Source organism: Saccoglossus kowalevskii, chromosome 9 (genome assembly GCF_978046115.1).
Source record: "Saccoglossus kowalevskii chromosome 9, keSacKowa6.1, whole genome shotgun sequence".
In the NCBI taxonomy this organism is placed as follows: Eukaryota; Metazoa; Hemichordata; class Enteropneusta; family Harrimaniidae; genus Saccoglossus; species Saccoglossus kowalevskii.
Window position 1 is genome coordinate 39,229,397 of NC_140649.1, and position 25,469 is coordinate 39,254,865.

The window sequence follows — 25,469 nt, forward strand, 5'->3', positions numbered from 1 at the left end:
ATTAGGAATGGAGGTGAATCTTTGGGATATTCCCTGGATTCACCTGTGTACTGAATTACATCAGGCTGCAGTAATTAGGAATGGAGGTGAATCTTTGGGATATTCCCTGGATTCACCTGTGTACTGAATTACATCAGGCTGCAGTAATTAGGAATGGAGGTGAATCTTTGGGATATTCCCTGGATTCACCTGTGTACTGAATTACATCAAGCTGCAGTAATTAGGAATGGAGGTGAATCTTTGGGATATTCCCTGGATTCACCTGTGTACTGAATTACATCAGGCTGCAGTAATTAGGAATGGAGGTGAATCTTTGGGATATTCCCTGGATTCACCTGTGTACTGAATTACATCAGGCTGCAGTAATTAGGAATGGAGGTGAATCTTTGGGATATTCCCTGGATTCACCTGTGTACTGAATTACATCAGGCTGCAATAATTAGGAATGGAGGTGAATCTTTGGGATATTCCCTGGATTCACCTGTGTACTGAATTACATCAAGCTGCAGTAATTAGGAATGGAGGTGAATCTTTGGGATATTCCCTGGATTCACCTGTGTACTGAATTACATCAAGCTGCAGTAATTAGGAATGAAGGCGAATCTTTGGGATATTCCCTGGATTCACCTGTGTACTGAATTACATCAGGCTGCAGTAATTAGGAATGGAGGGGAATCTTTGGGATATTCCCTGGATTCACCTGTGTACTGAATTACATCAAGCTGCAGTAATTAGGAATGGAGGCGAATCTTTGGGATATTCCCTGGATTCACCTGTGTACTGAATTACATCAGGCTGCAGTAATTAGGAATGGAGGTGAATCTTTGGGATATTCCCGGGATTCACCTGTGTACTGAATTACATCAGGCTGCAGTAATTAGGAATGGAGGCGAATCTTTGGGATATTCCCTGGATTCACCTGTGTACTGAATTACATCAGGCTGCAGTAATTAGGAATGGAGGTGAATCTTTGGGATATTCCCTGGATTCACCTGTGTACTGAATTACATCAGGCTGCAGTAATTAGGAATGGAGGCGAATCTTTGAGATATTCCCTGGATTCACCTGTGTACTGAATTACATCAGGCTGCAGTAATTAGGAATGGAGGCGAATCTTTGGGATATTCCCTGGATTCACCTGTGTACTGAATTACATCAGGCTGCAGTAATTAGAAATGGAGGTGAATCTTTGGGATATTCCCTGGATTCACCTGTGTACTGAATTACATCAAGCTGCAGTAATTAGGAATGGAGGCGAATCTTTGGGATATTCCCTGGATTCACCTGTGTACTGAATTACATCAGGCTGCAGTAATTAGGAATGGAGGCGAATCTTTGGGATATTCCCTGAATTCACCTGTGTACTGAATTACATCAGGCTGCAGTAATTAGGAATGGAGGTGAATCTTTGGGATATTCCCTGGATTCACCTGTGTACTGAATTACATCAAGCTGCAGTAATTAGGAATGGAGGCGAATCTTTGGGATATTCCCTGGATTCACCTGTGTACTGAATTACATCAAGCTGCAGTAATTAGGAATGGAGGCGAATCTTTGGGATATTCCCTGGATTCACCTGTGTACTGAATTACATCAGGCTGCAGTAATTAGGAATGGAGGCGAATCTTTGGGATATTCCCTGGATTCACCTGTGTACTGAATTACATCAGGCTGCAGTAATTAGGAATGGAGGCGAATCTTTGGGATATTCCCTGGATTCACCTGTGTACTGAATTACATCAGGCTGCAGTAATTAGGAATGGAGGTGAATCTTTGGGATATTCCCTGGATTCACCTGTGTACTGAATTACATCAGGCTGCAGTAATTAGGAATGGAGGTGAATCTTTGGGATATTCCCTGGATTCACCTGTGTACTGAATTACATCAGGCTGCAGTAATTAGGAATGGAGGGGAATCTTTGGGATATTCCCTGGATTCACCTGTGTACTGAATTACATCAGGCTGCAGTAATTAGGAATGGAGGGGAATCTTTGGAATATTCCCTGGATTCACCTGTGTACTGAATTACATCAGGCTGCAGTAATTAGGAATGGAGGTGAATCTTTGGGATATTCCCTGGATTCACCTGTGTACTGAATTACATCAGGCTGCAGTAATTAGGAATGGAGGTGAATCTTTGGGATATTCCCTGGATTCACCTGTGTACTGAATTACATCAGGCTGCAGTAATTAGGAATGGAGGTGAATCTTTGGGATATTCCCTGGATTCACCTGTGTACTGAATTACATCAAGCTGCAGTAATTAGGAATGGAGGTGAATCTTTGGGATATTCCCTGGATTCACCTGTGTACTGAATTACATCAGGCTGCAGTAATTAGGAATGGAGGTGAATCTTTGGGATATTCCCTGGATTCACCTGTGTACTGAATTACATCAGGCTGCAGTAATTAGGAATGGAGGTGAATCTTTGGGATATTCCCTGGATTCACCTGTGTACTGAATTACATCAGGCTGCAATAATTAGGAATGGAGGTGAATCTTTGGGATATTCCCTGGATTCACCTGTGTACTGAATTACATCAAGCTGCAGTAATTAGGAATGGAGGTGAATCTTTGGGATATTCCCTGGATTCACCTGTGTACTGAATTACATCAAGCTGCAGTAATTAGGAATGAAGGCGAATCTTTGGGATATTCCCTGGATTCACCTGTGTACTGAATTACATCAGGCTGCAGTAATTAGGAATGGAGGGGAATCTTTGGGATATTCCCTGGATTCACCTGTGTACTGAATTACATCAAGCTGCAGTAATTAGGAATGGAGGCGAATCTTTGGGATATTCCCTGGATTCACCTGTGTACTGAATTACATCAGGCTGCAGTAATTAGGAATGGAGGTGAATCTTTGGGATATTCCCGGGATTCACCTGTGTACTGAATTACATCAGGCTGCAGTAATTAGGAATGGAGGCGAATCTTTGGGATATTCCCTGGATTCACCTGTGTACTGAATTACATCAGGCTGCAGTAATTAGGAATGGAGGTGAATCTTTGGGATATTCCCTGGATTCACCTGTGTACTGAATTACATCAGGCTGCAGTAATTAGGAATGGAGGCGAATCTTTGAGATATTCCCTGGATTCACCTGTGTACTGAATTACATCAGGCTGCAGTAATTAGGAATGGAGGCGAATCTTTGGGATATTCCCTGGATTCACCTGTGTACTGAATTACATCAGGCTGCAGTAATTAGAAATGGAGGTGAATCTTTGGGATATTCCCTGGATTCACCTGTGTACTGAATTACATCAAGCTGCAGTAATTAGGAATGGAGGCGAATCTTTGGGATATTCCCTGGATTCACCTGTGTACTGAATTACATCAGGCTGCAGTAATTAGGAATGGAGGCGAATCTTTGGGATATTCCCTGAATTCACCTGTGTACTGAATTACATCAGGCTGCAGTAATTAGGAATGGAGGTGAATCTTTGGGATATTCCCTGGATTCACCTGTGTACTGAATTACATCAAGCTGCAGTAATTAGGAATGGAGGCGAATCTTTGGGATATTCCCTGGATTCACCTGTGTACTGAATTACATCAAGCTGCAGTAATTAGGAATGGAGGCGAATCTTTGGGATATTCCCTGGATTCACCTGTGTACTGAATTACATCAGGCTGCAGTAATTAGGAATGGAGGCGAATCTTTGGGATATTCCCTGGATTCACCTGTGTACTGAATTACATCAGGCTGCAGTAATTAGGAATGGAGGCGAATCTTTGGGATATTCCCTGGATTCACCTGTGTACTGAATTACATCAGGCTGCAGTAATTAGGAATGGAGGTGAATCTTTGGGATATTCCCTGGATTCACCTGTGTACTGAATTACATCAGGCTGCAGTAATTAGGAATGGAGGTGAATCTTTGGGATATTCCCTGGATTCACCTGTGTACTGAATTACATCAGGCTGCAGTAATTAGGAATGGAGGCGAATCTTTGGGATATTTCCTGGATTCACCTGTGTACTGAATTACATCAGGCTGCAGTAATTAGGAATGGAGGCGAATCTTTGGGATATTCCCTGGATTCACCTGTGTACTGAATTACATCAGGCTGCAGTAATTAGGAATGGAGGCGAATCTTTGGGATATTCCCTGGATTCACCTGTGTATTGAATTACATCAGGCTGCAGTAATTAGGAATGGAGGGGAATCTTTGGAATATTCCCTGGATTCACCTGTGTACTGACTTACATCAGGCTGCAGTAATTAGGAATGGAGGTGAATCTTTGGGATATTCCCTGGATTCACCTGTGTACTGAATTACATCAGGCTGCAGTAATTAGGAATGGAGACGAATCTTTGGGATATTCCCTGGATTCACCTGTGTACTGAATTACATCAAGCTGCAGTAATTAGGAATGAAGGCGAATCTTTGGGATATTCCCTGGATTCACCTGTGTACTGAATTACATCAAGCTGCAGTAATTAGGAATGGAGGCGAATCTTTGGGATATTCCCTGGATTCACCTGTGTACTGAATTACATCAGGCTGCAGTAATTAGGAATGGAGGTGAATCTTTGGGATATTCCCTGGATTCACCTGTGTACTGAATTACATCAGGCTGCAGTAATTAGGAATGGAGGTGAATCTTTGGGATATTCCCTGGATTCACCTGTGTACTGAATTACATCAAGCTGCAGTAATTAGGAATGAAGGCGAATCTTTGGGATATTCCCTGGATTCACCTGTGTACTGAATTACATCAAGCTGCAGTAATTAGGAATGGAGGCGAATCTTTGGGATATTCCCTGGATTCACCTGTGTACTGAATTACATCAGGCTGCAGTAATTAGGAATGGAGGCGAATCTTTGGGATATTCCCTGGATTCACCTGTGTACTGAATTACATCAGGCTGCAGTAATTAGGAATGGAGACGAATCTTTGGGATATTCCCTGGATTCACCTGTGTACTGAATTACATCAGGCTGCAGTAATTAGGAATGGAGGGGAATCTTTGGGATATTCCCTGGATTCACCTGTGTACTGAATTACATCAGGCTGCAGTAATTAGGAATGGAGGTGAATCTTTGGGATATTCCCTGGATTCACCTGTGTACTGAATTACATCAAGCTGCAGTAATTAGGAATGGAGGCGAATCTTTGGGATATTCCCTGGATTCACCTGTGTACTGAATTACATCAGGCTGCAGTAATTAGGAATGGAGGCGAATCTTTGGGATATTCCCTGGATTCACCTGTGTACTGAATTACATCAGGCTGCAGTAATTAGGAATGGAGGTGAATCTTTGGGATATTCCCTGGATTCACCTGTGTACTGAATTACATCAGGCTGCAGTAATTAGGAATGGAGGCGAATCTTTGGGATATTCCCTGGATTCACCTGTGTACTGAATTACATCAGGCTGCAGTAATTAGGAATGGAGGCGAATCTTTGGGATATTCCCTGGATTCACCTGTGTACTGAATTACATCAGGCTGCTGTACAATAACTACCATTCTTGGGCTCTGCGTAATTCATTGGAAATTGAACACACATAGATGTATTTCTCTGTGAATTAATAGTTTTTACAGTAGTAATAAAACCCTGATTAAACAATGAGAATGATCTGGGAATGTCACACTAGAGTAGTACAGAACAAACAGTAAAACCCTATCCTATGATGAAGAGTAACATTTCTTGTTTTATTTTCAGTTTTCTATATTGGAGTGATAGTTTTGTTTCGTCAGAAAGAATTGTAGATTTAAAACCTTATCAGGTGAGGAATTAAATCACTTACATACAAACAACAAAGTCAGGGTCATCTGGGAATGGTACATGATAATTATTATTACTGACAGAAATAATTAAAAATAGTGAATATTGATGTGGTATGTTACATACATCATGTTAACTCATGTAAAAGTGAATACTAATTCAACTATTCAAGATGTACCATATAATCTCTTGAATAGGTGTCACTCTAATTTAGACTTCAGGAATGAGTGAAAGGCCTTAATTTGCTTCTAAAACAGGCATCATGAAATTTTGAAAAATTAGTCATTCAAAAAAACTGTAATATGCATTTATTTGTTATATTTTTTTTGGTAACAAAAATGTTATTCTAAAAGAAGTTTCAAATAAAAACAAACACGAATGCATTGCTTTAGTAGCAAAATTTCTCGGTACAGTAGCGCAATCACTTGCTTCATTTCACTAGTGAATAACTTACTTGTTTTTGAAGTGTTGAAATTGTTGATTATTACTCAGTAGTGATTATAATGACGTACAAATAATAAATTCCTTGCAAATAAAATTCAACTTAGTTTCACTGTAAAGGAATGATTTTGGCCACATGTAAACGCTTGATGCGATATGATATCTGCCATGTTGTTTCATGCATACAAGTGATCTGTAACTGTTCTTTGACGTGATAGGTCAAGTCGCTAATTAACTAATCAAAATGCTGGATGGTGCTGAATTACCATAGCTCATTTAAACATGTTAATGACAGTTCAGCAACTTCATGGTGAACGCAACACAAAAGAGATTTACCGTTGTTGTAGTGCGATTGTTTGGCTTTGATTTCGATGATTTTATTTAGATCAAAAAATTATTTGTTTTCAAATAAACTGAGCATTGAAGAAGAATTTAATTTTGTCAAAACGCAGTTTACCCATTCACGCTACCAACAATAAATATCGTACTTTTGAATAGGTGTCATTGACTACGGAAAACCTAAATTAGACTAAATTTTTGCGTCAAGAAAGATTGAAATGTTCAAAAAGTGATGCCTAAATTAGAGATTATATGGTATTCATATGTATCTGTTAGTAACAAATGAATGTTGCTGTTAATCATCTCCAACCATTGAAAACACACTCTTGACCAAACAGAACTACCTATTCAGGCACTGCTGGTATAATATAATTGTATTTATTCTGTTCACAGAGAATTAACCACTTTCCAGGAATGGGGGAAATATGTCGGAAAGACTGTCTAGCAAGGAATATTACAAAGTAAGAAAACTTAATATATTTACTGCCGGACTTATGGTATTTGGACCAAATGAACGGTGATAATAACTTTAATAAGTCTTGTTCTTTCTCAGAATTGGTAAAGCGCACCCCGAGGAGTATAACTTCTCTCCTCGTACATGGATCTTGCCGTCAGAATACAACACATTCCAGTGTTATGTCAGGGATCTTAAGAAAAAGAAGAAACACAAAACATTTATATGTAAACCTGCCAATGGTGCCATGGGAAATGGGTAAGATACCAATACCATATATATGTAAATCTTGCAGTCTGCTTAGCTGCACTGCACTACTCCTTTTGTGTTCTGTTTAGCTGCACTGCACTACTCCTTTTGTGTTCTGCTTAGCTGCACTGCACTACACCTTTTGTGTTCTGCTTAGCTGCACTGCACTACACCTTTTTTGTTCTGCTTAGCTGCACTGCACTACACCTTTTGTGTTCTGTTTAGCTGCACTGCACTACTCCTTTTGTGTTCTGCTTAGCTGCACTGCACTACACCTTTTGTGTTCTGTTTAGCTGCACTGCACTACTCCTTTTGTGTTCTGCTTAGCTGCACTGCACTACACCTTTTGTGTTCTGCTTAGCTGCACTGCACTACACCTTTTGTGTTCTGCTTAGCTGCACTGCACTACACCTTTTGTGTTCTGTTTAGCTGCACTGCACTACTCCTTTTGTGTTCTGCTTAGCTGCACTGCACTACACCTTTTGTGTTCTGCTTAGCTGCACTGCACTACACCTTTTGTGTTCTGCTTAGCTGCACTGCACTACACCTTTTGTGTTCTGCTTAGCTGCACTGCACTACACCTTTTGTGTTCTGCTTAGCTGCACTGCACTACACCTTTTGTGTTCTGCTTAGCTGCACTGCACTACACCTTTTGTGTTCTGCTTAGCTGCACTGCACTACACCTTTTGTGTTCTGCTTAGCTGCACTGCACTACACCTTTTGTGTTCTGCTTAGTTGCACTGCACTACACCTTTTGTGTTCTGCTTAGCTGCACTTCACTACTCCTTTTGTGTTCTGCTTAGCTGCACTGCACTACACCTTTTGTGCTCTGCTTAGCTGCACTACACCTTTTGTGTTCTGCTTAGCTGCACTGCACTACACCTTTTGTGTTCTACTTAGCTGCACTGCACTACACCTTTTGTGCTCTGCTTAGCTGCACTGCACAACACCTTTTGTGTTCTACTTAACTGCACTGCACTACACCTTTTGTGTTCTGTTTAGCTGCACTGCACTACACCTTTTGTGTTCTACGTAGCTGCACTGCACTACACCTTTTGTGTTCTACTTAGCTGCACTGCACTACTTCTTTTGTGTTCTGCTTAGCTGCACTGCACTACACCTTTTGTGTTCTGCTTAGCTGCACTGCACTACTTCCTTTGTGTTCTGCTTAGCTGCACTGCACTACTTCTTTTGTGTTCTGCTTAGCTGCACTGCACTACTTCTTTTGTGTTCTGCTTAACTGCACTGCACTACTTCTTTTGTGTTCTGCTTAGCTGCACTGCACTACTCCTTTTGTGTTCTGCTTAGCTGCACTGCACTACACCTTTTGTGTTCTGCTTAGCTGCACTGCATTACACCTTTTGTGTTCTGTTTAGCTGCACTGCACTTCACCTTTTGTGCTCTGCTTAGCTGCACTGCACCTTTTGTGTTCTGCTTAGCTGCACTGCACTACACCTTTTGTGTTCTGTTTAGCTGCACTGCACTACACCCTTTGTGTTCTGTTTAGCTGCACTGCACCTTTTGTGTTCTGCTTAGCTGCACTGCACCTTTTGTGTTCTGCTTAGCTGCACTGCACTACACCTTTTGTGTTCTGTTTAGCTGCACTGCACTACACCCTTTGTGTTCTGTTTAGCTGCACTGCACTACACCCTTTGTGTTCTGTTTAGCTGCACTGCACTACACCTTTTGTGTTCTGCTTAGCTGCACTGCACCTTTTGTGTTCTGTTTAGCTGCACTGCACTACACCTTTTGTTTTCAGCTTAGCTGCACTGCACTACACCACACCTTTTGTGTTCTGCTTAGCTGCACTGCACTATACCTTTTGTGTTCTGTTTAGCTGCACTGCACTACACCTTTTGTGTTCTGCTTAGCTGTACTGCACTACACCTTTTGTGTTCTGCTTAGCTGCACTGCACTACACCTTTTGTGTTCTGTTTAGCTGCACTGCACTACACCTTTTGTGTTCTGCTTAGCTGTACTGCACTACACCTTTTGTGTTCTGCTTAGCTGCACTGCACTACACCTTTTGTGTTCTGTTTAGCTGCACTGCACTGCACCTTTTGTGCTCTGCTTAACTGCACTGCACCTTTTGTGTTCTGTTTAACTGCACTGCACCTTTTGTGTTCTGTTTAGCTGCACTGCACTACACCTTTTGTTTTCTGCTTAGCTGCACTGCACTACACCTTTTGTGTTCTGCTTAGCTGCACTGCACTACACCTGTTGTGTTCTGTTTAGTTGCACTGCACTACACCTTTTGTGTTCTGTTTAGCTGCACTGCACTACACCTTTTGTGTTCTGTTTAGCTGCACTGCACTACACCTTTTGTGTTCTGCTTAGCTGCACTGCACTACACCTTTTGTGTTCTGTTTAGCTGCACTGCACTACACCTTTCGTGTTCTGCTTAGCTGCACTGCACTACACCTTTTGTGTTCTGCTTAGCTGTACTGCACTACACCTTTTGTGTTCTGCTTAGCTGCACTGCACTACACCTTTTGTGCTCTGCTTAACTGCACTACACCTTTTGTGCTCTGCTTAACTGCACCACACCTTTTGTGCTCTGCTTAACTGCACTGCACCTTTTGTGTTCTGCTTAACTGCACTGCACCTTTTGTGTTCTGTTTAGCTGCACCTGCACTACACCTTTTGTGTTCTGTTTAGCTGCACTGCACTACACCTTTTGTGTTCTGTTTAGCTGCACTGCACTACACCTTTTGTGTTCTGTTTAGCTGCACTGCACTACACCTTTTGTGTTCTGTTTAGCTGCACTGCACTGCACTTCACCTTTTGTGTTCTGCTTAGCTGCACTGCTCTACACCTTTTGTGTTCTGTTTAGCTGCACTGCACTACACCTTTTGTGTTCTGTTTAGCTGCACTGCACTACACCTTTTGTGTTCTGTTTAGCTGCACTGCACTACTCCTTTTGTGTTCAGCTTAGCTGCACTGCACTACACCTGTTGTGTTCTGTTTAGCTGCACTGCACTACACCTTTTGTGTTCTGTTTAGCTGCACTGCACTACACCTTTTGTGTTCTGTTTAGCTGCACTGCACTACACCTTTTGTGTTCTGTTTAGCTGCACTGCATTACACCTTTTGTGTTCTGTTTAGCTGCACTGCACTACACCTTTTGTGCTCTGCTTAACTGCACTACACCTTTTGTGTTCTGCTTAGCTGCACTGCATTACACCTTTTGTGTTCTGTTTAGCTGCACTGCACTACACCTTTTGTGTTCTGTTTAGCTGCACTGCATTACACCTTTTGTGTTCTGTTTAGCTGCACTGCACTACACCTTTTGTGTTCTGTTTAGCTGCACTGCATTACACCTTTTGTGTTCTGTTTAGCTGCACTGCACTACTCCTTTTGTGTTCAGCTTAGCTGCACTGCACTATACCTTTTGTGTTCTGTTTAGCTGCACTGCACTACACCTTTTGTGTTCTGTTTAGCTGCACTGCACTACTCCTTTTGTGTTCTACTTAGCTGCACTGCACTACACCTTTTGTGTTCTGTTTAGCTGCACTGCACTACTCCTTTTGTGTTCTACTTAGCTGCACTGCACTACACCTTTTGTGTTCAGCTTAGCTGCACTGCACTATACCTTTTGTGTTCTGTTTAGCTGCACTGCACTACACCTTTTGTGTTCTGTTTAGCTGCACTGCACTACACCTTTTGTGTTCTGTTTAGCTGCACTGCACTACACCTTTTGTGTTCTGTTTAGCTGCACTGCACTACTCCTTTTGTGTTCTACTTAGCTGCACTGCACTACACCTTTTGTGTTCTGTTTAGCTGCACTGCACTACACCTTTTGTGTTCTGTTTAGCTGCACTGCACTACACCTTTTGTGTTCTGTTTAGCTGCACTGCACTACACCTTTTGTGTTCTGCTTAGCTGCACTGCACTACACCTTTTGTGTTCTGTTTAGCTGCACTGCACTACACCTTTTGTGTTCTGCTTAGCTGCACTGCACTACATCTTTTGTGTTTTGTTTAGCTGCACTGCACTACTCCTTTTGTGTTCAGCTTAGCTGCACTGCACTATACCTTTTGTGTTCTGTTTAGCTGCACTGCACTACACCTTTTGTGTTCTGTTTAGCTGCACTGCACTACTCCTTTTGTGTTCTACTTAGCTGCACTGCACTACACCTTTTGTGTTCTGTTTAGCTGCACTGCACTACTCCTTTTGTGTTCTACTTAGCTGCACTGCACTACTCCTTTTGTGTTCAGCTTAGCTGCACTGCACTATACCTTTTGTGTTCTGTTTAGCTGCACTGCACTACACCTTTTGTGTTCTGTTTAGCTGCACTGCACTACACCTTTTGTGTTCTGTTTAGCTGCACTGCACTACTCCTTTTGTGTTCTACTTAGCTGCACTGCACTACACCTTTTGTGTTCTGTTTAGCTGCACTGCACTACACCTTTTGTGTTCTGTTTAGCTGCACTGCACTACACCTTTTGTGCTCTGCTTAGCTGCACTGCACCTTTTGTGTTCTACTTAGCTGCACTGCACTACACCTTTTGTGTTCTGTTTAGCTGCACTGCACTACACCTGTTGTGTTCTGTTTAGCTGCACTGCACTACACCTTTTGTGTTCTGTTTAGCTGCACTGCACTACACCTTTTGTGTTCTGTTTAGCTGCACTGCTCTACACCTTTTGTGTTCTGCTTAGCTGCACTGCACTACACCTGTTGTGTTCTGTTTAGCTGCACTGCACTACACCTTTTGTGTTCTGTTTAGCTGCACTGCACTACTCCTTTTGTGTTCTGTTTAGCTGCACTGCACTACACCTTTTGTGTTCTGTTTAGCTGCACTGCACTACACCTTTTGTGTTCTGTTTAGCTGCACTGCACTACACCTTTTGTGTTCTATTTAGCTGCACTGCACTACACCTTTTGTGTTCTGTTTAGCTGCACTGCACTACTCCTTTTGTGTTCTACTTAGCTGCACTGCACTACACCTTTTGTGTTCTGTTTAGCTGCACTGCACTACACCTTTTGTGTTCTGTTTAGCTGCACTGCACTACACCTTTTGTGTTCTGTTTAGCTGCACTGCACTACACCTTTTGTGTTCTGTTTAGCTGCACTGCACTACACCTGTTGTGTTCTGTTTAGCTGCACTGCACTACACCTTTTGTGTTCTGTTTAGCTGCACTGCACTACACCTTTTGTGTTCTGTTTAGCTGCACTGCACTACACCTTTTGTGTTCTGTTTAGCTGCACTGCACTACACCTTTTGTGTTCTGTTTAGCTGCACTGCACTGCACTTCACCTTTTGTGTTCTGCTTAGCTGCACTGCTCTACACCTTTTGTGTTCTGTTTAGCTGCACTGCACTACACCTTTTGTGTTCTGTTTAGCTGCACTGCACTACACCTTTTGTGTTCTGTTTAGCTGCACTGCACTACTCCTTTTGTGTTCAGCTTAGCTGCACTGCACTACACCTGTTGTGTTCTGTTTAGCTGCACTGCACTACACCTTTTGTGTTCTGTTTAGCTGCACTGCACTACACCTTTTGTGTTCTGTTTAGCTGCACTGCACTACACCTTTTGTGTTCTGTTTAGCTGCACTGCATTACACCTTTTGTGTTCTGTTTAGCTGCACTGCACTACACCTTTTGTGCTCTGCTTAACTGCACTACACCTTTTGTGTTCTGCTTAGCTGCACTGCATTACACCTTTTGTGTTCTGTTTAGCTGCACTGCACTACACCTTTTGTGTTCTGTTTAGCTGCACTGCATTACACCTTTTGTGTTCTGTTTAGCTGCACTGCACTACACCTTTTGTGTTCTGTTTAGCTGCACTGCATTACACCTTTTGTGTTCTGTTTAGCTGCACTGCACTACTCCTTTTGTGTTCAGCTTAGCTGCACTGCACTATACCTTTTGTGTTCTGTTTAGCTGCACTGCACTACACCTTTTGTGTTCTGTTTAGCTGCACTGCACTACTCCTTTTGTGTTCTACTTAGCTGCACTGCACTACACCTTTTGTGTTCTGTTTAGCTGCACTGCACTACTCCTTTTGTGTTCTACTTAGCTGCACTGCACTACACCTTTTGTGTTCAGCTTAGCTGCACTGCACTATACCTTTTGTGTTCTGTTTAGCTGCACTGCACTACACCTTTTGTGTTCTGTTTAGCTGCACTGCACTACACCTTTTGTGTTCTGTTTAGCTGCACTGCACTACACCTTTTGTGTTCTGTTTAGCTGCACTGCACTACTCCTTTTGTGTTCTACTTAGCTGCACTGCACTACACCTTTTGTGTTCTGTTTAGCTGCACTGCACTACACCTTTTGTGTTCTGTTTAGCTGCACTGCACTACACCTTTTGTGTTCTGTTTAGCTGCACTGCACTACACCTTTTGTGTTCTGCTTAGCTGCACTGCACTACACCTTTTGTGTTCTGTTTAGCTGCACTGCACTACACCTTTTGTGTTCTGCTTAGCTGCACTGCACTACATCTTTTGTGTTTTGTTTAGCTGCACTGCACTACTCCTTTTGTGTTCAGCTTAGCTGCACTGCACTATACCTTTTGTGTTCTGTTTAGCTGCACTGCACTACACCTTTTGTGTTCTGTTTAGCTGCACTGCACTACTCCTTTTGTGTTCTACTTAGCTGCACTGCACTACACCTTTTGTGTTCTGTTTAGCTGCACTGCACTACTCCTTTTGTGTTCTACTTAGCTGCACTGCACTACTCCTTTTGTGTTCAGCTTAGCTGCACTGCACTATACCTTTTGTGTTCTGTTTAGCTGCACTGCACTACACCTTTTGTGTTCTGTTTAGCTGCACTGCACTACACCTTTTGTGTTCTGTTTAGCTGCACTGCACTACTCCTTTTGTGTTCTACTTAGCTGCACTGCACTACACCTTTTGTGTTCTGTTTAGCTGCACTGCACTACACCTTTTGTGTTCTGTTTAGCTGCACTGCACTACACCTTTTGTGCTCTGCTTAGCTGCACTGCACCTTTTGTGTTCTACTTAGCTGCACTGCACTACACCTTTTGTGTTCTGTTTAGCTGCACTGCACTACACCTGTTGTGTTCTGTTTAGCTGCACTGCACTACACCTTTTGTGTTCTGTTTAGCTGCACTGCACTACACCTTTTGTGTTCTGTTTAGCTGCACTGCTCTACACCTTTTGTGTTCTGCTTAGCTGCACTGCACTACACCTGTTGTGTTCTGTTTAGCTGCACTGCACTACACCTTTTGTGTTCTGTTTAGCTGCACTGCACTACTCCTTTTGTGTTCTGTTTAGCTGCACTGCACTACACCTTTTGTGTTCTGTTTAGCTGCACTGCACTACACCTTTTGTGTTCTGTTTAGCTGCACTGCACTACACCTTTTGTGTTCTGTTTAGCTGCACTGCACTACACCTTTTGTGTTCTGTTTAGCTGCACTGCACTACTCCTTTTGTGTTCTACTTAGCTGCACTGCACTACACCTTTTGTGTTCTGTTTAGCTGCACTGCACTACACCTTTTGTGTTCTGTTTAGCTGCACTGCACTACACCTTTTGTGTTCTGTTTAGCTGCACTGCACTACACCTTTTGTGTTCTGTTTAGCTGCACTGCACTACACCTGTTGTGTTCTGTTTAGCTGCACTGCACTACACCTTTTGTGTTCTGTTTAGCTGCACTGCACTACACCTTTTGTGTTCTGTTTAGCTGCACTGCACTACACCTTTTGTGTTCTGTTTAGCTGCACTGCACTACACCTTTTGTGTTCTGTTTAGCTGCACTGCACTACACCTGTTGTGTTCTGTTTAGCTGCACTGCACTACACCTTTTGTGTTCTGTTTAGCTGCACTGCACTACACCTTTTGTGTTCTGTTTAGCTGCACTGCACTACACCTTTTGTGTTCTGTTTAGCTGCACTGCTCTACACCTTTTGTGTTCTGCTTAGCTGCACTGCACTACACCTGTTGTGTTCTGTTTAGCTGCACTGCACTACACCTTTTGTGTTCTGTTTAGCTGCACTGCACTACACCTTTTGTGTTCTGTTTAGCTGCACTGCACTACACCTTTTGTGTTCTGTTTAGCTGCACTGCACTACACCTTTTGTGTTCAGTTTAGCTGCACTGCACTACACCTTTTGTGTTCTGTTTAGCTGCACTGCACTACATCTTTTGTGTTCTGTTTAGCTGCACTGCACTACACCTTTTGTGTTCTGTTTAGCTGCACTGCACTACACCTTTTGTGTTCTGTTTAGCTGCACTGCACTACACCTGTTGTGTTCTGTTTAGCTGCACTGCACTACACCTTTTGTGTTCTGTTTAGCTGCACTGCACTACACCTTTTGTGTTCTGTTTAGCTGCACTGCACTACACCTTTTGTGTTCAGTTTAGCTGCACTGCACTACACCTTTTGTGTTCTGTTTAGCTGCACTGCACTACACCTTTTGTGTTCTGTTTAGCTGCACTGCACTACACCTTTTGTGTTCTGTTTAGCTGCACTGCACTACATCTTTTGTGTTTTGTTTAGCTGCACTGCACTACATCTTTTGTGTTCTGTTTAGCTGCACTGCACTACTTTGTGTTCTTGTCTTGTGCATAATTTGATCAACCTTGAAAATACAAAAATTAATTTATTTTTATTTTTTCTTCTAGAATTTCAATTTTCAGGAATGGTGAGAAGATACCACAACATGACCATATGATAATACAGGAGTATTTAGACAAACCTTTTCTAATTGACGGTTATAAGTTTGATCTACGTGTGTATGTACTTGTTACGTCATGTGACCCACTTAGGATATTCTTATACAATGATGGATTGGTGAGGTTGAGTACAGAGAAATATTGTCACCCGACCGAGTCAAATGTGGTGAGTTAGTCTTCACCTAGTAGAAGGGAAAATAATTTGGACTACCCCCAGCCCCATTCCCAGCAACACCCAGGCAAGGATTACACCATTGATCAAATCGTGTATTTTCTCACAAATCAGTCTGTTAAAAGTCAACAAGTGTAAAAATAGCAGATTGCCATGACAGGGTTACCTTCTTTAGTTGCTTGTGACACTTAGAAGCATTGATTGATTTATGTCTCTTCGGAAATCACAATGTTTGATGTATAATGGCGTTCTTAATCTCTGTGGGAGGTGTTTTTTTGAAAAAACTCACAATACACAACACAGCCACTTTTTGTCAGAGCCATTGTGCCCAAATAAATCTTGGGTTTAAGCTCAGATCTGATTGAAATCACGCATTTTATTGCCTTACTCAAATTACAATCAAATCACGGCATCTCAGGACTTGATATCATTTGTAATATCTGTGCGAGAACTGCAGATGAATGAATTGCAGTACCTATCATCACAAAAATTGTTGTTTGGGACAAATTGTTTGCTGTATTCTTACTTGTCTTCTCCGAATGTACCCATCCTGTCTCGTCTTCTCCGAATGTACCCATCCTGTCTCGTCTTCTCCAAATGTACCCATCCTGTCTCGTCTTCTCTGAATGTACCCATCCTGTCTCGTCTTCTCTGAATGTACCCATCATGTCTCATCTTCTCTGAATGTACCCATCCTGTCTCGTCTTCTCCGAATGTACCCATCCTGTCTCGTCTTCTCCGAATGTACCCATCCTGTCTCGTCTTCTCTGAATGTACCCATCCTGTCTCGTCTTCTCTGAATGTACCCATCCTGTCTCGTCTTCTCTGAATGTACCCATCCTGTCTCGTCTTCTCCGAATGTACCCATCCTGTCTCGTCTTCTCTGAATGTACCCATCCTGTCTCGTCTTCTCTGAATGTACCCATCCTGTCTCCTCTTCTCCGAATGTACCCATCCTGTCTCGTCTTCTCTGAATGTACCCATCCTGTCTCGTCTTCTCTGAATGTACCCATCCTGTCTCGTCTTCTCTGAATGTACCCATCCTGTCTCGTCTTCTCTGTCGCCCTAACATATGTGTGTACAGAAACAAGAATATGTACCAGACAGCAAAATCATCACTCGCAATCGTATTCTTGAATGACAAGCTCACTGAGTTTATTTATTTAATCAGTAATATCCATTAGAATGGATGATAATAAATACAATGTACACAAAAAACAGATAAGAAAAGCAAATAGTGACATGTCTAAGCTTAAAAACAAAAAAACGTGACAATAAATCCAAGAATCGGGACGGTATTCGGAAGGTGTTGCCATCTAGATTCAAAACAAATTCCTGGATATTGAGAATATATTGGTTATCAAGTGATTGAGGGAGCTTTTCTGTTCGACTCTCAACGAACTGAGTTTAATGAGAACTGAGTTTACCCACTGCAGATAAATGTACACGAGATAATTTAATAAGTTGGAGATTCAATCCGATAAAATGCTGCTGTGTAAACCTAGTGAATATCTTCCACCTCAGTGTATTAATTAAAGAGTCAATGTAAACATGGATGTAAACCTAGTGAATATCTTCCACCTCAGTGTATTAATTAAAGAGTCAATGTAAACATGGATGTAAACCTAGTGAATGTCTTCCACCTCAGTGTATTAATTAAAGAGTTAATGTAAACATGGATGCAAACCTAGTGAATGTCTTCCACCTCAGTGTATTAATTAAAGAGTTAATGTAAACATGGATGTAAACCTAGTGAATATCTTCCACTTCTGTGTATTAATTAAAGAGTCAATGTAAACATGGTTGTAAACCTAGTGAATGACTTCCACCTCAGTGTATTAATTAAAGAGTCAATGTAAACGCGGATGTAAACCTAGTGAATGTCTTCCACCTCAGTGTATTAATTAAAGAGTCAATGTAAACATGGATGTAAACCTAGTGAATGTCTTCCACCTCAGTGTATTAATTAAAGAGTCAATGTAAACATGGATGTAAACCTAGTGAATGTCTTCCACCTCAGTGTATTAATTAAAGAGTCAATGTAAACATGGATGTAAACCTAGTGAATGACTTCCACCTCAGTGTATTAATTAAAGAGTCAATGTAAACGCAGATGTAAACCTAGTGAATGTCTTCCACCTCAGTGTATTAATTAAAGAGTCAATGTAAACATGGATGCAAACCTAGTGAATATCTTCCACCTCAGTGTATTAATTAAAGAGTCAATGTAAACATGGATGTAAACCTAGTGAATGTCTTCCACCTCAGTGTATTAATTAAAGAGTTAATGTAAACATGGATGTAAACCTAGTGAATGACTTCCACCTCAGTGTATTAATTAAAGAGACAATGTAAACGCAGATGTAAACCTAGTGAATGTCTTCCACCTCAGTGTATTAATTAAAGAGTCAATGTAAACATGGATGCAAACCTAGTGAATATCTTCCACCTCAGTGTATTAATTAGAGTCAATGTAAACATGGATGTAAACCTAGTGAATGTCTTCCACCTCAGTGTATTAATTAAAGAGTCAATGTAAACATGGATGTAAATCTAGTGAATGTCTTCCACCTCAGTGTATTAATTAAAGAGTCAATGTAAACATGGATGCAAACCTAGTGAATATCTTCCACCTCAGTGTATTAATTAGAGTCAATGTAAACATGGATGTAAACCTAGTGAATGTCTTCCACCTCAGTGTATTAATTAAAGAGTCAATGTAAACATGGATGCAAACCTAGTGAATATCTTCCACCTCAGTGTATTAATTAGAGTCAATGTAAACATGGATGTAAACCTAGTGAATGTCTTCCACCTCAGTGTATTAATTAAAGAGTTAATGTAAACATGGATGTAAACCTAGTGAATGACTTCCACCTCAGTGTATTAATTAAAGAGTCAATGTAAACTCAGATGTAAACCTAGTGAATGTCTTCCACCTCAGTGTATTAATTAAAGAGTCAATGTAAACATGGATGCAAACCTAGTGAATATCTTCCACCTCAGTGTATTAATTAAAGAGTCAATGTAAACATGGATGTAAACCTAGTGAATGTCTTCCACCTCAGTGTATTAATTAAAGAGTTAATGTAAACATGGATGTAAACCTAGTGAATGACTTCCACCTCAGTGTATTAATTAAAGAGTCAATGTAAACGCAGATGTAAACCTAGTGAATATCTTCCACCTCAGTGTATTAATTAAAGAGTCAATGTAAACATGGATGTAAACCTAGTGAATATCTTCCACCTCAGTGTATTAATTAAAGAGTCAATGTAAACATGGATGTAAACCTAGTGAATGTCTTCCACCTCAGTGTATTAATTAAAGAGTTAATGTAAACATGGATGTAAACCTAGTGAATATCTTCCACCTCAGTGTATTAATTAAAGAGTCAATGTAAACATGGATGTAAACCTAGTGAATATCTTCCACCTCAGTGTATTAATTAAAGAGTTAATGTAAACATGGATGTAAACCTAGTGAATATCTTCCACCTCAGTGTATTAATTAAAGAGACAATGTAAACGCAGATGTAAACCTAGTGAATGTCTTCCACCTCAGTGTATTAATTAAAGAGTCAATGTAAACATGGATGCAAACCTAGTGAATATCTTCCACCTCAGTGTATTAATTAGAGTCAATGTAAACATGGATGTAAACCTAGTGAATGTCTTCCACCTCAGTGTATTAATTAAAGAGTCAATGTAAACATGGATGTAAATCTAGTGAATGTCTTCCACCTCAGTGTATTAATTAAAGAGTCAATGTAAACATGGATGCAAACCTAGTGAATATCTTCCACCTCAGTGTATTAATTAGAGTCAATGTAAACATGGATGTAAACCTAGTGAATGTCTTCCACCTCAGTGTATTAATTAAAGAGTCAATGTAAACATGGATGCAAACCTAGTGAATATCTTCCACCTCAGTGTATTAATTAGAGTCAATGTAAACATGGATGTAAACCTAGTGAATGTCTTCCACCTCAGTGTATTAATTAAAGAGTTAATGTAAACATGGATGTAAACCTAGTGAATGACTTCCACCTCAGTGTATTAATTAAAGAGTCAATGTAAACTCAGATGTAAACCTAGTGAATGTCTTCCACCTCAGTGTATTAATTAAAGAGTCAATGTAAACATGGATGCAAACCTAGTGAATATCTTCCACCTCAGTGTATTAATTAAAGAGTCAATGTAAACATGGATGTAAACCTAGTGAATGTCTTCCACCTCAGTGTATTAATTAAAGAGTTAATGTAAACATGGATGTAAACCTAGTGAATGACTTCCACCTCAGTGTATTAATTAAAGAGTCAATGTAAACGCAGATGTAAACCTAGTGAATATCTTCCACCTCAGTGTATTAATTAAAGAGTCAATGTAAACATGGATGTAAACCTAGTGAATATCTTCCACCTCAGTGTATTAATTAAAGAGTCAATGTAAACATGGATGTAAACCTAGTGAATGTCTTCCACCTCAGTGTATTAATTAAAGAGTTAATGTAAACATGGATGTAAACCTAGTGAATATCTTCCACCTCAGTGTATTAATTAAAGAGTCAATGTAAACATGGATGTAAACCTAGTGAATATCTTCCACCTCAGTGTATTAATTAAAGAGTTAATGTAAACATGGATGTAAACCTAGTGAATATCTTCCACCTCAGTGTATTAATTAAAGAGTTAATGTAAACATGGATGTAAACCTAGTGAATATCTTCCACCTCAGTGTATTAATTAAAGAGTTAATGTAAACATGGATGTAAACCTAGTGAATATCTTCCACCTCAGTGTATTAATTAAAGAGTTAATGTAAACATGGATGTAAACCTAGTGAATATCTTCCACCTCAGTGTATTAATTAAAGAGTCAATGTAAACATGGATGTAAACCTAGTGAATATCTTCCACCTCAGTGTATTAATTAAAGAGTTAATGTAAATGTGGATTTAAGTAGATTCATAATTGAATATATTCATTATATATTACTGCATTGCTTTAGACAACACTGCAGTGCAGTATTCAGACTACAGACTTATCTTATCAACTAAGCAATTGTATCAGCTCTACTGAAAGAGCATCTATAATTGAGCAAATATGTTACATTGTCATTTGTTTCATCAACTGTTTTGATGTTGTGTCTGGCCCAATCACTTTCAAACTTCACACATACATCATACATCTTGGGATATATATGCACATCTATTCATTTCACAATCTGATTCAAGATGGCCGAATGGTGTCCATTTTTGTACTTAATTATATTTTATTATTCATTTGCTGACAGTTTTTTAAAAGTGTTGTTAATCATGAAAGCATGGGGCAATAGTTAAAATAATACAAAATAAAATGTATGTAATAATACTTAAAGAAACTGAAAAAATAACAACCAATAATAAAAAGAATATTAAAAACTCATAGCATAAATCCATAAGATTTTAATGGTCAACTGGTGGCTGTATTTTGTTTTACTGAATGCTGTTCTGGAGCCATGATATCTCTGACATACATGTACCTTGACTGATATGAAATACGATGTATATATCAAGTTTGAATATCACACACATATACATGTATTATTTTGATTGTAGATGGCTAATTGTTAAAAATTCATCAAAATCAACCATTTCTGACATTCCAAAACCAGATCCTGGACATTGTCATTATGAGACCCTGATGAAAGTCATTTTGTTCTTCAGATCAAATTTAAAATGACCGGCTGACGTACATTTTGTATCAAAGGATGCTGTTTCATATCTACATCATTTCACACATATTAACATGCATTTGTTTTTTAAGTTCAAATAGCTCAGGTAGACTGAGATTTGTTCTGAAACCGGTAATCTGAAAACTGGACTGTAGAGGGCAATATTCTTACAATAACTCTATAATTGTTCATTTTCAGGACCAACTTTTCATGCATTTAACCAACTACTCAGTCAATAAGAAGAGTGACAATTTTGAAAAAACAGATGATGTCGACAGCGGAAGCAAAAGATCCATCAAATTTCTGAATGACTTTCTGAGAAAGAATGACTTTGATGTAGCAGCACTTTGGAAAAGTATTGCTGTGAGGAGTAAATTTATCTTATTTTATTCTCTGCCTGGAAATTTTTGTTATTATTTAAAAAGGTGTTGTCACCAATTCTTTGACAAACCGTGCTTTGAAGAGTTAGTTTTTGAGATTTAGTTTGAAGTAAAATTGCACTAGAATGTCTCATTCCAAGGTTGTGTGAACAAACCATTACAGTCAAAACCACCAAGATTGCTCTGGATGTTTTATGATTAAAATAACTGATTATCTAAAATATTGTCCATTACCTGCAGACTTTGTCTACAGTCTAGATATATTATTATTTCTATGTCAGGACTGTAGACAAAGTCAACTGAAATATTTTGAAGCCAAGTAGGTAATCAGCTGTTGTAATCTACATCCATAGCAATCTCATGGATAATCTTGCTTGTTTTTACTGTAATTTTATCAAATTTGACAATGAATAGATTAACTTTTCACACCATTTATTCCTTATTGCTGACAGGATGTTATTATAAAAACGATGGTTGTAGCAGAACCACATGTACTTCATGCATATCGTATGTGTCGTCCTGGTCAGCCTCCCGGCAGTGACAGTGTCTGTTTTGAAATATTAGGGTTTGATATATTGTTGGATCGTAAACTTAAACCATGGCTGCTAGAGGCAAGTATAAACATTAAGTGGTATACAGAGATATTGTAAAACATCAGCTTTTCAAGTATGATTTGTGGATATCAAGTCATGGTTTTATGATTTGAATTTGTTGTTTTTTTCCCGTTATCTGCAAAAATAATCCCTGGTCATGTGATAACATTGCCATGTGATACCAACACTGTATTTAACAGATCAATCGATCTCCAAGTTTTGGTACGGATCAGAAGATAGACCAAGAGATCAAAGGCGGTTTGTTGGAAGACACGTTACGGTTACTCAATATCAAACCATCAGATAGACGGAGAGGATTGGCTGCACAGAAACTAGAATCACAAAAACGGTTGCTAAGGCCAACACGGCGATCAGAAACAGAGTTGACAGTAAGTTGTTGTAACAATAATCACACTTTATTATTTTTTGTATTGGTTCCATGCAAACGATGTGAGGTTTAATCAGCCCAAATTAATATGAAATTTCAAGTATCATATTTGTAGATGAGAGTTTGAAAGAGACATACAAAATGAATTGTGTAACCTAAATATTTAAAATATGGTCAGTATTATTCCAAGTACAATAGCTAATTTGTTTATAATAATAATGTGATTGAACTGTTCTGGTAGGAACATATAGGTGGTCACTTTTATACTAAAACTCCCTAGTTTGGCTTCAATAATCCAAAAGACACTTCTAGTAAATGACCTTTTCTCTTGGTCTGTCATCTCATGTTTAAACAGGACCTTGATAAGAAAAGAGTGATAGTAGAAAAACGGCGAGATGAATTGAAAGAGAGGCTTGCGCAAGTAAGACGAGAGAATGCTCGTGAGGAGTACGAAAATCGCAATATGGGAAGATTTCGACGAGTTTTTCCACCCACAGATAAATTTACTATTGAGCGATATACTGGGTTATTAGCAGACGCTTTTCAGCTGTTTCTCTCTGGTAGAGCGGCTTCATTGCAGAAAGAAGTTACAAGAGCTTTTCGTCAACTCCGGGTGAGTATGGTATCTTACTTCTTGTGGGGAGTTTATCATTATTGAACACATCTGAGTACATCCAATACTGTAGAACAATTCAATATTCACATGTGTTCACAAACAAACAAGTGCAAACTAATTGTGTGTTGTCTAATCATAGTTTGATTTGTCAATAATGCATACCTAATTTGCATTATTAAAGGCGCATCTCCAATAGAAGTGCAGATAAATCAAACATTGTATTGGGCTGTATACACAATCATTAAAATAGTTATTTTGACCATAGGCACACTTTTACTTTATGTAGCACATGTGTTACTAATACAGCAAATACTACATAGAATGTATATAGGATGTCAACTTTAGACAACGGCCAATATTAATCATAATAACTGTCATTTTCACTGACATGTAAAAAATAAATGCAAAATGATGTGTTTACAGTAATGCTTGGTCAACAGTACCATCACCAAATGATGCATATTCTATATAATAGAAAGCAGTAATACCCTAATATGGACATATGACAACATGACCTTTACTGATCTTTGACAGGAGGATGAAATCCTGGATATGTTACAGCAATGTGAGCTGGACGGCACAGACTACCGAGACGGCAAATTAGTACCACGGGGACCCAAGCCTCTCTCTTCCATGCCAAGTGCGGCAGATTCCATGAACAATGAAATGTCTGAACTAACACCACCAGAGTCACCTGTTGATGATTTGCGTAATGGCAGAACACCGTCTCGCTCACATGGAGCTATGAGTAGACATACACGACCACTCTCTGCACAGAGACCATCAACAAGGCCTTATTCAGGTCCAAGATCAAGGTCACTTACCAGGCCGTTGTCATCCACAAATCACATAACATCTGTTGGATCTCTCAATCCTGTTGTGGTACGTTATACATTCTGTGATTGGCTACTTTGATAAAAAGTCTGTTCTGAATAAGTTTGGGTGAAAATGAACTTTTTAATACTGAAATTATGGAATTCTTTTAGTTCTGTTGTCAGGCAGTTGGAGCTGTTGGTATATGTGATTGTCGTTGTCATTGTCCCACATCATCTTTTTAGCTCCGCTGTCGACATTGTCGAGTGGAGCTTATCATATGAGTGATTGTCCGTCGTCGTCTGTGTCAATGTTTTACTTTTTCGACTACAAGCGTGAATGCTTTGATACTTGGTGTATATGTACCTTGGGTAGACCCCTCTCAGATTTGTTCATTTCATGATGATATCTTCAATTCTCTAATTTTGGTGAATATTTTTGTCATTTTTGGTAAAAAGTGATATTTTCAACTTCTTGTTAAAAACCGCAAGTCCAATTGCTTTGATATATTATACATATACAATGTAGGTACTACATGTGAACCTCTCTCAGATTTGTTCATTTTCTAATGATATCTTCTGTTCTTTAATTGCCATGTGCATTGCTAACAGCGGAGCTATCTCAGCCGACAGGCTGCTTGTCTATTAAGCCTATTCAAAATATTTGAGAATTTAATAATAAATCACATGACTTTTGCCCCATGGCACCATGTAATAGCATTCTTGCGTGTGTTACGGTAACCTATATTGAAAAAACTTAGAACAATTCCATAGAATACAAGGAAGAATTACATTTCTTGACACTTTTTTAAAACCTGAATTTTTTAAATAATTCAGGACAACAAAAAGTACCCCATGATTTTTCAGCCTATTTAACCATATAATTTGAAATATGTGATAATATCTCTGCCATAAGAGCCTACGATA

General features: G+C 39.7%; 1 protein-coding gene across 2 annotated transcripts in view; it reads left to right on the forward strand.

Annotated features, from left to right (window-relative positions):
* Window positions 1–25,469, forward strand: part of LOC100378590 (tubulin polyglutamylase TTLL7-like) — a 68,131-nt gene that overhangs the window by 34,154 nt on the left and 8,508 nt on the right. For both annotated transcript variants that reach the window (XM_085503509.1, XM_085503510.1), the window contains exons 5-13: window positions 5,685–5,748; window positions 6,921–6,988; window positions 7,081–7,239; window positions 15,818–16,034; window positions 21,952–22,116; window positions 22,586–22,744; window positions 22,927–23,115; window positions 23,470–23,727; window positions 24,265–24,612. In XM_085503509.1, the coding sequence (XP_085359635.1) occupies window positions 5,685–5,748; window positions 6,921–6,988; window positions 7,081–7,239; window positions 15,818–16,034; window positions 21,952–22,116; window positions 22,586–22,744; window positions 22,927–23,115; window positions 23,470–23,727; window positions 24,265–24,612 (1,627 nt within the window). The remainder of the gene's footprint in view (window positions 1–5,684; window positions 5,749–6,920; window positions 6,989–7,080; window positions 7,240–15,817; window positions 16,035–21,951; window positions 22,117–22,585; window positions 22,745–22,926; window positions 23,116–23,469; window positions 23,728–24,264; window positions 24,613–25,469) is intronic.